This window comes from Nerophis lumbriciformis, linkage group LG23 (genome assembly GCF_033978685.3).
Source record: "Nerophis lumbriciformis linkage group LG23, RoL_Nlum_v2.1, whole genome shotgun sequence".
In the NCBI taxonomy this organism is placed as follows: domain Eukaryota; kingdom Metazoa; phylum Chordata; class Actinopteri; order Syngnathiformes; family Syngnathidae; genus Nerophis; species Nerophis lumbriciformis.
In genome coordinates this window covers 19,822,501-19,835,826 of record NC_084570.2, presented here as the reverse complement: position 1 = coordinate 19,835,826, position 13,326 = coordinate 19,822,501, and the positions used below count along the sequence as shown (strand labels likewise).

At 40.3% G+C, this 13,326-nt stretch overlaps 1 protein-coding gene across 1 annotated transcript in view; it reads right to left on the bottom strand.

The window, feature by feature from the left end:
• Nucleotides 1-3,706: 3,706 nt before the first annotated feature.
• c1ql2 (complement component 1, q subcomponent-like 2) overlaps nucleotides 3,707-13,326 on the bottom strand; it is a 16,770-nt gene continuing 7,150 nt past the window's right edge. The window contains exon 2 of the mRNA XM_061985425.2: nucleotides 3,707-6,050. Within this exon, the coding sequence (XP_061841409.1) occupies nucleotides 5,871-6,050 (180 nt within the window). The 3' untranslated portion in view covers nucleotides 3,707-5,870. The remainder of the gene's footprint in view (nucleotides 6,051-13,326) is intronic.

The following is a 13,326-nucleotide window of genomic DNA, read 5'->3' as shown; positions in this document are numbered from 1 at the left end:
TTGCTTTTAGTCTGGTGCGCTACGACAAGATTTTAATATACACGTTTGTTGTCCTTCTAAACCCATGGCCGGAGAGTTTTTGAACTTGATCGAAGGTTTTAATTTGGCTCAGCATGTTACTGGCCCAACACATGTACATGGACACACTCTAGATCAGGGGTCACCAACCTTTTTGAAACCAAGAGCTACTTCTTGGGTACTGATTAATGCGAAGGGCTACCAGTTTCCATCCATCCATTTTCTACCGCTTATTCCCTTTGGGGTCGTGGGGGGCGCTGGAGCCTATCTTAGCTACAATCGGGCGGAAGGCTAGGTACACGCTGGACAAGTCGCCACCTCATCGCAGGGGCTACCAGTTTGATACACACTTAAATAAATTGCCAGAATTAGCCAATTTGCTCAATTTACCTTTAACTCCATGTTATTATTAATAATTAATGATATTTATCTTTGTGGAAACACTGATCATCTTAATGATTTATCACAATAACTATATATAGAAACAGATAAATATCAATATGCAACACTTTATTTTTATATTTTCTCTAAGTGCACATTTTTCAAATTGAACATTTTCAAATGATCACTTCTAAAACAGTCTTGTGAAATCACAATATCCCATTTTAACTAGCTAGCCACTAACATTTTTTAAACAAATCATGAATTGCTTTGCACCATGTTTGTACAAATAATAACTCATGTAAAATGCAAAAGTAAATTCTCAAATTTTTCAATAAATCATGTCACACTTTGAACTGTATACCAAATCTGTTATCTGTTTCTGTCAGTTAGTGAAAACCAAGTCTTTAAAATATTTTCTTGGATTTTCAAATTCTATTTGAGTTTTGTCTCTCTTAGAATTAAAAATGTCGAGCAAAGCGAGACCAGCTTGCTAGTAAATAAATACAATTTAAAAAATAGAGGCAGCTCACTGGTAAGTGCTGCTAATTGAGCTATTTTTAGAACAGGCCAGCGGGCTACTCATCTGGTCCTTACGGGCTACCTGGTGCCCGCGGGCACCGCGTTGGTGACTCCTGCTCTAGACCTTGTACTGTCTTATGGTATTAATGTTGACAATGTCGTTGTTGGTGATGCTGTGTTTTCCGATCACAGTCCTGTCATGTTCAATTTAAGTTTGGACCCTGATGTAAAACCGCCTGCCGTGCATCATGGCCGTGTTATTAGGTCTGACACTGCAGCCGCATTTTCTCCTTTGTTCACTGTGTCCATGCAGAGTATGTCACACTCTGCAGACACTGAACAATTGATGTGCTCTTTTATTTCCACATGTTCTGAGATTCTGGACAGTATAGCGCCCCTCAGAGCTATACGTCCAAAGTCAAAACAGGAGCCTTGGCTCAATGACACCACGTGCACAGCTCGGCGTGAGTGGTGGAGGGCGGAGCGTAAGTGTAAAGGGGATCACTTGGAGGTCTCTTATCAAATTCTATAAGAAAGCTGTCGGAATGATCAAAGTGTGGTTAAAGCTGAGAAAACTAAATATCCGTCAGACAGCAAGCCACGTGTTCTTTTTTAAATCTATCAGTTCTGTTCTTAATTCGAATCCAGCCACTTCACTGGAGATGACAAGTGAAACTTGTGAAAAATGTATCTCCTTTTTTAATGACAAGGTTGCTTCTATTCGGGCAAATCTATCTCCTTCTCCACTGAGTTTCAATGTGGGCACTCAGTGCTCGGCTGTGTTTTGTCAGTATGAGCCTGTGTCCATGCCTGAGCTTACAGGAATAGTTGACAAACTAAAACCCTCATCCTGTCCCACAGACCCAGTCCCCCCTCGCTTTTTTAAAGAAGTCTGGGACTCTATTGACTTGTCTGTTAGGGACATCATCAACAGCAGCTTGATTTCTGGCAGTGTGCCCTCTTTTTGTAAAGGTGCTGTTGTTGAGCCTTTGATCAAAAAACCAGGTCTTGATCCTACAAGTTTGTCAAATTATCGGCCCATTTCTAAATGACCTTTTGTGTCCAAAATTTTGGAGGAATGTGTTTTGGCGCAACTGCAGCCTTTTTTAGATGAAAATAGCACTTTAGATCCATTTCAGTCTGGATACAAAGCTTTGCACAGTACTGAATCTGAACTTTTAAAGGTTTTTAATGACTTGCTTTTAATGTCTGATTCTGGCAGCTCTGCCATTTTAGTGCTTTTAGATCTTACAGTTGCCTTTGACACAGTCGACCACACAATTCTTTTAGGCCGCCTGAGAGACTGTGTGGGTGTCAGGGGGACTGCATTAGAGTGGTTCAGATCCTACCTGTGAGAGAGGTCCTTCTCTGTCAGGCTGGGGGACGCCACCTCTTCTTCTGCTCCGCTTTACTGTGGTATCCCGCGGGGATCTATTCTAGGCCCAATCCTGTTTACTCTATATCTCCTCCCTCTTGGAGAGATTTTTAAGAGTCATAGAGTGTCTTATCACTTTTATGCAGACGACTACCAAATTTATATGCCGATTTCAAAAGGCCACGGCCCCCCTGACACCACTTCTCAACTGTCTATGCGACGTCAAGGCTTGGTTAGCCCAGAATTTTTTGATAAAGAAAGAGGGAAAAAACGGAAATTGTAGTTTTTGGTCCGGCCCTCATTAACTTGGGACCATTGCAAAATAATGTTCGTCCCAAAGTCACCAGCCTTGGCGTGACTATAGACAGCGATTTTAAACTTGACCAACAAGTCAATGGCGTTTTAAAATAGTGTTTTTATCATCTTCGTCTTTTAGCAAAGGTAAAACCATTTTTTATCTTTTAACCTTTTTGAACAAGTCGTGCATGCTTTTATTTCAAGTCGCCTGGACTACTGCAATGCACTTTATGCTGGCATTAGCCAAAAAGCTCTCTGCCGGTTGCAGTTAGTCCAGAACGGGGCAGCACGACTTTCAACAGGGGCCAGGAGACGTGAGCGTATAACCCCAATTCTTGAGACTCTGCACTGGCTCCCTGTTCATTTTAGAATTGATTTTAAAATGTTGCTGTTTGCTTTTAAAGCTTTGCATGGACTGGCACCTCATTATATCTCGGACCTCATCCAAATTTACACTACTGCGCGCGCGCTGAGGTCCGAGAGCCAGCTCCAGCTTGTGGTGCCCAAGACAAGACTTAAAACCAGGGGAGACAGGGCCTTCTCTGTGGTCAGCCCTAAACTCTGGAACACTGTGCCCCTCCATGTTCCAACTGCTCCCACAGTGGAGTGTTTGAAGTCCCGTCTTAAAGGGGAACATTATCACAATTTCAGAATGGTTAAAACCATTAAAAATCAGTTCCCAGTGGCTTATATTTTTCAAAGTTTAAAATTTTTTTTTACCCATCACGCAATATCCCTAAAAAAAGCTTCAAAGTGCCTGATTTTAACCATCGTTATATACACCCGTCCATTTTCCTGTGACGTCACATAGTGAAGCCAACACAAACAAACATGGCGGAAAGAACAGCAAGCTATAGCGACATTAGCTCGGATTCAGACTCGGATTTCAGCGGCTTAAGCGATTCAACAGATTACGAATGTATTGAAACAGATGGTTGTAGTGTGGAGGCAGGTAGCGAAAACGAAATTGAAGAAGAAACTGAAGCTATTGAGCCATATCGGTTTGAACCGTATGCAAGCGAAAACGACACGACAGCCAGCGACACGGGAGAAAGCGAGGACGAATTCGGCGATCGCCTTCTAACCAACGATTGGTATGTGTTTGTTTGGCATTAAAGGAAACTAACAACTATGAACTAGGTTTACAGCATATGAAATACATTTGGCAACAACATGCACTTTGAGAGTGCAGACAGCCCAATTTTCATCAATTAATATATTCTGGAGACATACCCTCATCCGCGCTCTTTTCCTGAAAGCTGATCTGTCCAGTTTTGGAGTTGATGTCAGCAGGCCAGGGAAGCTAGGGTCGATAGGAGGTTTAGCTCGCTCGTCTGCGGGAACAAACTGCCGCCATTGCTTGCCGTGCTACCGAGGTTCTTTGTCCCTGAATTGCTCACACACTCCGGCAGATTCAATGGGGGTCTGGCGGCAGATTTCTTTGACTTTATCATTGGAAATGCATCTGCTTTGAGTGTCGCAGGATATCCACACATTCTTGCCATCTCTGTCGTAGCATAGCTTTCGTCGGTAAAGTGTGCGGAACAAACGTCCAATTTCTTGCCACTTTCGCATCTTTGGGCCACTGGTGCAACTTGAATCCGTCCCTGTTCGTGTTGTTACACCCTCCGACAACACACCGACGAGGCATGATGTCTCCAAGGTACGAAAAACAGTCGAAAAAACGGAAAATAACAGAGCTGATTTGACTCGGTGTTTGAGAAAATGGCGGATGCTTCCCGATGTGACGCCACGAGAGCGAATATTAGAAAGGCGTTTAATTCGCCAAAATTCACCCATTTAGAGTTCGGAAATCGGTTAAAAAAATATATGGTCTTTTTTCTGCAACATCAAGGTATATATTGACGCTTACTTAGGTCTGGTGATAATGTTCCCCTTTAAGACCCACTTTTATTCTCTGGCTTTTAACACTACGTGACTTTTGTGGTCTTCTGTGTTTTTAAATTGTGATTTCTATTTATTGTTTTAATTGGTTTTACCTGGATATGTCCGATAATATCGACCTGCCGATATTATCGACCGATAAATGCGTTAAAATGTAATATCGGTAATTATCTGTACCTTTTTTTTTTTATTATCGGTATCGTTTTTTTTTTGGTTTTTTTTAAATTAAATCAACATAAAAAACACAAGATACACTTACAATTAGTGCACCAACCCAAAAAACCTCCCTCCCCCATTCACACTCATTCACACAAAAGGGTTGTTTCTTTCTGTTATTAATATTCTGATTCCTACATTATATATCAATATATATCAATACAGTCTGCAAGGGATACAGACCGTAAGCACACATGATTGTGCGTGCTGCTGGTCCACTAATAGTACTAGTCTTTAGCAGTTAATTTTACTAATTTTCATCAATTACTAGTTTGTATGTAACTGTTTTTATATTGTTTTACATTCTTTTTTATTCAAGAAAATGTTTTTAATTTATTTATCTTATTTTATTTTATTAATTTTTTTTCAAAAGTACCTTATCTTCACCATACCTGGTTGTCCAAATTAGGCATAATAATGTGTTTATTCCACGACTGTATGTATCGGTTGATATCGGTATCGGTTGATATCGGTATCGGTAATTAAAGAGTTGGACAATATCGGATATCGGCAAAAAGCCATTATCGGACATCCCTAGTTTTACCCTTTACAATCGTTTTTAATCATATTTATTTTTATATTGGTTTTATTAATTTGTTTTGTTTTTATTCAGTCATTGGTGGAGCTAAGTATAATATTTGAATATTGTTTTGAATATCGTTGTGCAGCACTTTGGAAACATTTGTGTTGTTTAAATGTGCTATATAAATAAAGTGGATTGGATTGTATTGGATTTCATGAGGGAAAATTACAATAATTGGTCGAAATGTGCAGGGGAAATAGCGAGGATGTGTATAGTTTGCAAGGATTGGTAGAATTTGTCATTTCTGGAGGTTTTTGCTAAATAGACCAATTTATATTTATATGGCTGGCTTCATATCAGAATATCAAGACTTGATATATCCGTTCTTTGAAAAGCTGCTGCTTATGACCAGGTCTTAACAGCCAGATCTCATAAGCTTATCCGACTGATATTGGGAATATCACGCGCCGGTAATCCGTCCCAGCCTTTAACAACGGTATGGTATTCACCTGGCTCGTGAGGAAGCTGTCCATCAGTTGACTTAAACGCAAGCAGCTCGTGCTTCGAGGGACACAACAAGACATTAGAAGCAAAACAGTCGCGTGGGAAGAGTCCAAAGTTGTGCGGCGACGACTAGTCGGGGTACAAGACGAAGCCGGAGAAGGTGCTGTACTTGTTGTTGTTGCCGCCGTGAGCTTTGCCGCCGTCCAGTTTCACGTACACCTCGTCGCCCGAGTCCAAGTGCAGCACGGCGCTGTTGCTGGCGTAGTCGTAGTTCTGGTCTGCGTCCTGAGCTATGGCGCTGGCTCGCACCTGGGAAAACAGGAATGGGTTAAAAAAAACAAAAAAACAGTGGGTACCATTTGAATCGTACCTGGGAATAAATACCATGTGTGTTAATAAATACTAATTGTTTTTGATAATAAACTAAAATTTTTTATTGCAACATTTTAAAATGATCTTAATACCATAACTGCTGTCTCGTTTGCACGTATGACACTATGTTGTAGTTGCAGTTGCAAGTCCAAGACGTTAGATGGCAGTAGTGTGCAGTGTTGGCGTTAACGCTCTTTTTGTGTCTTTTTACGCATCGAAATCAGGACACAAATTTACGGAAGTCCGCGCGGATTTAAAAAAATAATAATTACCGCCCGGTTTGCTTGTTTTTTTGTTTTGTTTTTGATCAATTCTCGCTTTCCGCCTGTGTTTTGACAATTTTTATGACTTTTGAAAATTCCTAGCACCAACACTGGTGTGTAGTTTATGGCAGTGTTTCTTAACCACAGGGGGCCACATGTTGGGCCGCAAGCGTCCACTCAAAGGCGGACAAAAAGTATGTTTCTCAGCTGTGCCGCAAAAGTACTCATTTGTAATACTCTTTTCCACCACTTGTGGCAGTGGTGACAATCTCAAACAAACAGAAGAAGTCTGGAGCGAAAGTCATAGAGAAGTTTCTTCAGCGCAAGAATTATGACTAAATTAGTGAAGCTGTATTTTCTTTTTCACTTTTTGTTAAAAACATTAATTATTTAATTACTCATTTTAGCACCACATAATTGTATGCAAATACATTTCTCATCAATTATTGACGAGCCAATTCTTATGGAATATACTTGGTGAGTATTTATTTTTCTAGTCGACCAAACTTAAGCCTAAAGTTCATGTGTTAAATATTCTTTATGATTAGCACATGGTTCCACAATATTTGACAAGGTTGAAAACTAAGTAGGTTAGATATAATTATTGAATATGATTACTAATTCAGTGATGTTATTTGAATGGGATCCGGGCCCCTTTGTAGTGGACAAGTTGGGCACCAAGGTCAAAAAGGTTCCGGAACACTGGTTTATGGTGTGGTTTTCGGGTTTTGTTGCACCCTAATAAGTGTTAATACTGTAAGAATTGTACTTATTACACACCAGCTGTTTGTTTGTAACGTGGATCTTAGTTGCAGTTTTCATTAGGAAATTACCATGTAAAACTGCTAATGCTAATCAGTAGCATGTCAATAGCAAAGCCAAGTGGAGAAAATAATGGAGCCCTACTTAACTTCCGTTGGCGCATTTTGGGGTCAATTGCATTGTTGGCATTGAAAATCGCAACATTACCTAGCGATACTTTGGCTGAGTCCGCTCTCGGTGCTGCTGGAGTGGTTGACGAGTGCAGAAGAGCCGACAGAGGGCCTGATTTATTAAGAGCCAAATACCTCACACTAAACAGCGTGTCGATCTATAAAATAGCGTGTCCTATTAGTAGGCGTGATGAATGTGATCTACTAAGACTGCTTGAATGTGATCTACTAAGACTGCGTGTGCAATTGAAAAGCCTTGTTTAAATGAGGATTTTGCATGTGCTATACGGGGATTTTACCACGGACACACCCTCGTTTACTGCACCTTTCATGTTCCTCCGACCTGTGGCGTTCTGCTATGTTTTGAAACATTAAGGAGACATGTGCCACTTTTTATGGGCATTTCAGAAGCAGTCGGGCTGTCCATCTACGTTGAAACCACTTTGTTTTTCTTTTTTTTTTAGACTTAGACTTACTTTAATGATCCACAAGGGAAATTGTTCCACACAGTAGCTCAGTTACAATGATGGAAAGTGTAAGGATGGAAAGGACAATGCAGGTATAAATAGACTAAATATAGCGATATCAAATATAACATATCAAATCAAATCAAATCAAATCAACTTTATTTATAAAGCACATTTAAAATTTACCACAGGGGTAGCCAAAGTGCTGTACAATGAACAGGTTAAAAGATAAAACGAGTACCGAGCAAACACAACACAACACAAACAGAACACGATAAAAAATAAATAATTAAAATAGAATTAATAAAAACATAAAAAACATAAAAACAGGATCACAGCAGGTGTATTATGGGGCGCCATTGTACGTAATATTTACATAATATATGTACAGTATATTATATATACTGATATACCGTATTTTCCGCACTATAAGCCGCCCCGGGTTATTAGCCGCACCTTCAATGAATGGCATATTTCAAAACTTTGTCCACCTATAAGCCGCCTCGGGTTATAAGCCGGGCCTACGCTGCGCTAAAGGGAATGTAAAAAAAACAGTCAGATAGGTCAGTCAAACTTTAATAATATATTACAAACCAGCGTTCTAACAACTCTGTTCACCCCCAAAATGTAATGTGCAAATGTGCAATCACAAACGTTGCTCGAACGTTAATGTCACACAACACACCAAATAAACATTTAAAGCTCACTTTCTGAAATTATTCCTCGTCCATAAATCCCTTGAATTCTTCTTCAGTGTCTGAATTAAAAAGTTGGGCGAATACGGCATCCAAAATGGCCGGCTCCGTCTCGTCGAAGTCATCAGAGTCAATGTCGCTGTTGTTGTTCAGCAGTTCCGTGAATCCTGCCTTCCGGAAAGCTCGGACCACAGTTGAGACCGATATATCCGCCCAGGCATTTACAATCCACTGGCAGATGTTGGCGTATGTCGTCCGGCGCTGTCTCCCTGTCTTAGTGGCGCAGGTCATCTTGTTGCTTCCTCTACCTACGCACCATTGATTCATTTATGTTCAATTCTCTCGCTGCTGCTCTATTTCCGTGTTCTACTGCGTGACTTATTGCCTTGAGTTTGAATTCTGCGTTGTATGCGTGTCTCTTAATAGGAGCCATTTTGTGGTCTTTACAGATGTAAACACACAAATGAAATGAAACGTAATATCCGCGCGCTTCTTCTTCTTCTACGGGGGCGGGTGCTTACCTTGGTGGTTGCTTACAGTAGAAGAAGAAGCGCTTCCTCTTCTATGGGGGCGGGTGCTTACCTTGGCGGTTGCTTACCGTAGAAGAAGAAGCGCTTCCTCTTCTACGGGGAAAAAAGATGGCGGCTGTTTACCGTTGTTGCGAGACGTAAACTTTATGAAAATGAATCTTAATATTAATCCATATATAAAGCGCACCGGGTTATAAGCCGCACTGTCAGCTTTTGAGAAAATTTGTGGTTTTTAGGTGCGGCTAATAGTGCGGAAAATACGGTATTATATTATAGTATGTATATATGATATATACAATTTATAACAATTACCATGTACAATATTACAGTATATGTGACATCTACAGCATAAAATAGAGAGTAAATCCATCAGAAAATAGAAAATACACATTAAAAACAAAGAGAAGTAGCAAACATAGAAGGTGTCAGATAATAGACAGATATCATCTATTGCTGTATGGAGAGTGATTTTTACTGCTGAAGACACCAAAAAAAGGCATACTTAAAGACGTTTTTTTTCATAAAGGAAATATTTTAAAGGGGAACTGCACTCTTTGTGAAATTTTGCCTAATGTTCACAATCTTTATGAAAGATAAGAAGACAGTTGTATTTTTTTTAACGTAAATAAACGTAAATAGAAATCCGCTGACAATGGATCCAATGGGAGGTCTTCTGTTCGGGCCATAAAGCCCTCTAAATAACCATCCAAAAAGCGCCAAGAATACTCCATTCACATTTCGTGACTTGAATATTAGCCAAGTATTAGCGATACTGTCGTTATAAATCAGGGGTGTCAAACTCAAATACAGAGTGGGCCAAAATTTAAAACTGAACAAAGCCGCGGGCCAAGGTTGAACAAATTAAAGTTAAAAGTTAAAGTTAAAGTACCAATGATTGTCACACACACACTAGGTGTGGCGAAATTATTCTCTGCATTTAACCCATCACCCTTGATCACCCCCTGGGAGGTGAGGGGAGCAGTGGGCAGCAGCGGTGGCCGCGCCCGGGAATCATTTTTGGTGATTTAACCCCCAATTCCAACCCTTGATACTGAGTGCCAAGCAGGGAGGTAATGGGTCCCATTTGTATAGTCTTTGGTATGACTCGGCCGGGGTTTGAACCCACAACCTACCGATATCAGGGCGGACACTCTAACCACTAGGCCACTGAGTAGGTAAATTTTAACCTTTTAATAGGGACACAAACAACTTTTGCATTGAATATTGAACAAGCAAGGCTTATATAACTTTATAGTGACATGCAAAATCAAGTTTCAAATAATAATAATAATAATACAAAAATATCAATGGCATATCAAATACAATTTAAATAAAAATTGAATGCCTCTTTTCTATTTGCAGCCTTCTGAGGTAAATATTAACATAAACTTTTTCCACAGGCTAATAAATTTGAAAATAAAATAACAGTGAATAAACCAACTATTCAGGACTTTAAACTGCTCAGTTTGCAACACACAGATATAATCTGATGTGCCCAAGCCAGAGACCTGCCATCTTTTCTTGGATGCTAGTTCATTAATGTCGGGGCTCAGGCTTTAGCTGAGGCAACCTTCATTATCGTACAAAGGTGTTCATCAGTCATTATATCTCGTAGTCCACCCGACTACAGTCTTGGGGGCGTGCCTTAAAGGCACTGCCATTAACGTCCACTTTTCATCCATTCTAACAACGTGCCGGTCCAGTCACAGGAATATGTGGAATTCTGTCCGCACACACAAGTTAATGCAACGCATACTTGATCAACAGCGATACAGGTTACACAAAGGGTGCCCGAATAAACAACTTTAACACTGTTAGAAATATACGCCACACTGTGAATCCACACCACATACATTCCTTGTAGCGTCCCGGAAGAGTTAGTGCTGCAAAGGGTTCTGGGTGTTTGTCCTGTTGTGTTTATGTTGTGTTACGGTGCGGATGTTCTCCCGAAATGTGTTTGTCATTCTTGTTTGGTGTGGATTCACAGTGTGGCGCATATTTCTAATTGTGTTAAAGTTGTTTATATCGCCACCCTCAGTGTAACCTGTATCGCTGTTGGTCAAGTATGCGTTGCATTCATGTGTGTGCATGCAGAAGCCACACATATCATGTCACTGGGCCAGCACTCGTTGGACTGGATGAAGGTTTTCGGAAGGGGCACTGAACATTTTGAGTCTCCCGGAAGAGTTGACAAGTATGAGAGTTGTCAATTATGAGAATTAGCGTTGAATGCGGTGTTACCGCGGCACCGCCGATTACTGGGTGGGCCAGCTCTAGTGTTAATTTGATATCGCCTCAAGGGCCAAGTGAAATTACACGGCGGGCCAAATTTGGCCCGCGGGCCAGAGTTTGACACCCATGTTATAAGAGCTAACACAGGAAATCTATATTTAGCGGCCGCGTTGTCACAGAGCGCTAACTAGTTTATGCTGCTGTATTCACATCATTGGCTGGTGAGCTGCTTTCTCGCCTCGGTGCTGGTGAAAGTTTATTCTAAATCATAATGTCAGGTTTGCACGTGTTTTAGTACACGCAAACCTTTAGTAAATCAGGCCCTTAGTTCATAAAGTTTAGAAGCGCCTTTGCACAGGGGAGAAACGTTTGCCACTAGCAGGGACGCTACATTGCGTCATCGTCGTCAAATTTGCGGGATGTGGTTAGAATGTATCATCAACATGTATTATCATTATTAAAGCTCTATCGTCGACCAGATTTGTGTCATTTATGGCATATATCGTCTATACCGCGCAACCCTAGTGCATGCGTTGCGTAGAGGCGTATTTATGTAATTATGTGCTGAAAACCCTAGGAAGGAAGGATATAACGCTTAAAAACACATCGGAGGCATCCGCATAAAGTTGCAAACAGTGCCTTCAAGGTAGGGGTGTCCAAAGTGAAGCCCAGGGCACAATTGTTAGCATTCTAATATTGGCATGATAGCTTTTTTAAATACATTTTTTACAAGTTTTGCATATTTACCTCATCGGTAAATAATTTTTACTTTACAAATGCTAACATTAGTAGGCTAGCTTTTTTTAGCAATTTTTTAGAGTCATATTCTTGTACTTCATGCTAATGTTATCATGCCAACTTAAAAAAAAGAAAAGATATACATCGCAGAGTAATTTGGTATTTGACACATGCTACAGTTAGTATTTTAGTATGTGAACATTAGCATAATGGCTTTTTAAAGCTAATTTTTCACCTTAGTGCCATATATTTTGGTATTTCACTAATGCTGACTGTAAACCGGCTATTGTTAGCATGTTAGCATAATACTGTGAGCATGCTAGCCTTTTAGCTCATTTTGCTTATGTTTTTTGTTACTTGTTACTTGACGCTATCTGGCTAGCGTGCTAACTGTTGGCATTTCAGTTTGGCTTTGGCTCTTCAGCATTCATGGAAAATTACTACCGAAATTGCATTTTCTAGTTCCTTGAAAAAAATCTATATATTGTACTGGTCTTGAAGGTGAAAACTACAAAAATGGACCCCACACCCTTGATTTGTCAGTCTGTGGCCCTCAGTGCAACAAGTGCAGTTAAAAAGAATTTGGTGACAAGTCTGCGTTGATAGACGATTAATAAAAGTGTAAATCTTAAGGCACAAAACGATTGGATCTGATTCCGACTCCGGGGATAACGGTTCGATTCAGAATCAATTCTTAATTCAATACAATTCTTGATTCAAACCGATTCTCGCAACATTTTATTTTGTATATAACTTTAGTGAACATTTTTCAAAAAAGGGTTACAAGTTAGAAAAGCTCCTTCTGGTTGCATGGATGTAGCCTAAAAACGTATTTAAAAAAAAATTTATTCCTGTAAAAAAAAAAAAAGTTTTTGAAATCAATTTTTCAAAATTGTGAAACGATTTAGAATCGCCATAAATAAGAATCGCGAATCAGATGTGAATCTTTTTTTTTTTGTTTGCACCCGTAACAATTAATGCGAGAATTTAGGGAATAATGTAAAATGTGTATATATATATATATATATATATATATATATATATATATATATATATCCTATCGGCTCTTGGCTGGTTCCTATCGTTGGTTTGGAGGAAGAAGCTTGCCGTCGTCGCTCCTGCTGTCCCCGCCCCCGGAGGCGCGGGGTGGATCACCGCCACCTGCGGGCTGTGTGTCGGGCCCCACCCGGATTAATTGCGGCCTTGGACGTGCTGGCCCCCGCCAGGTTCGGTCTTGTGAACGCAAGATCTTTGACCAACAAAACTTTTATCCTGAAGGATTTCTTCACTTCCCGCGGACTGGACTTCCTCTGTGTGACGGAGACATGGCTGAGAGCCGGTGAGTCCGCCCCTCTT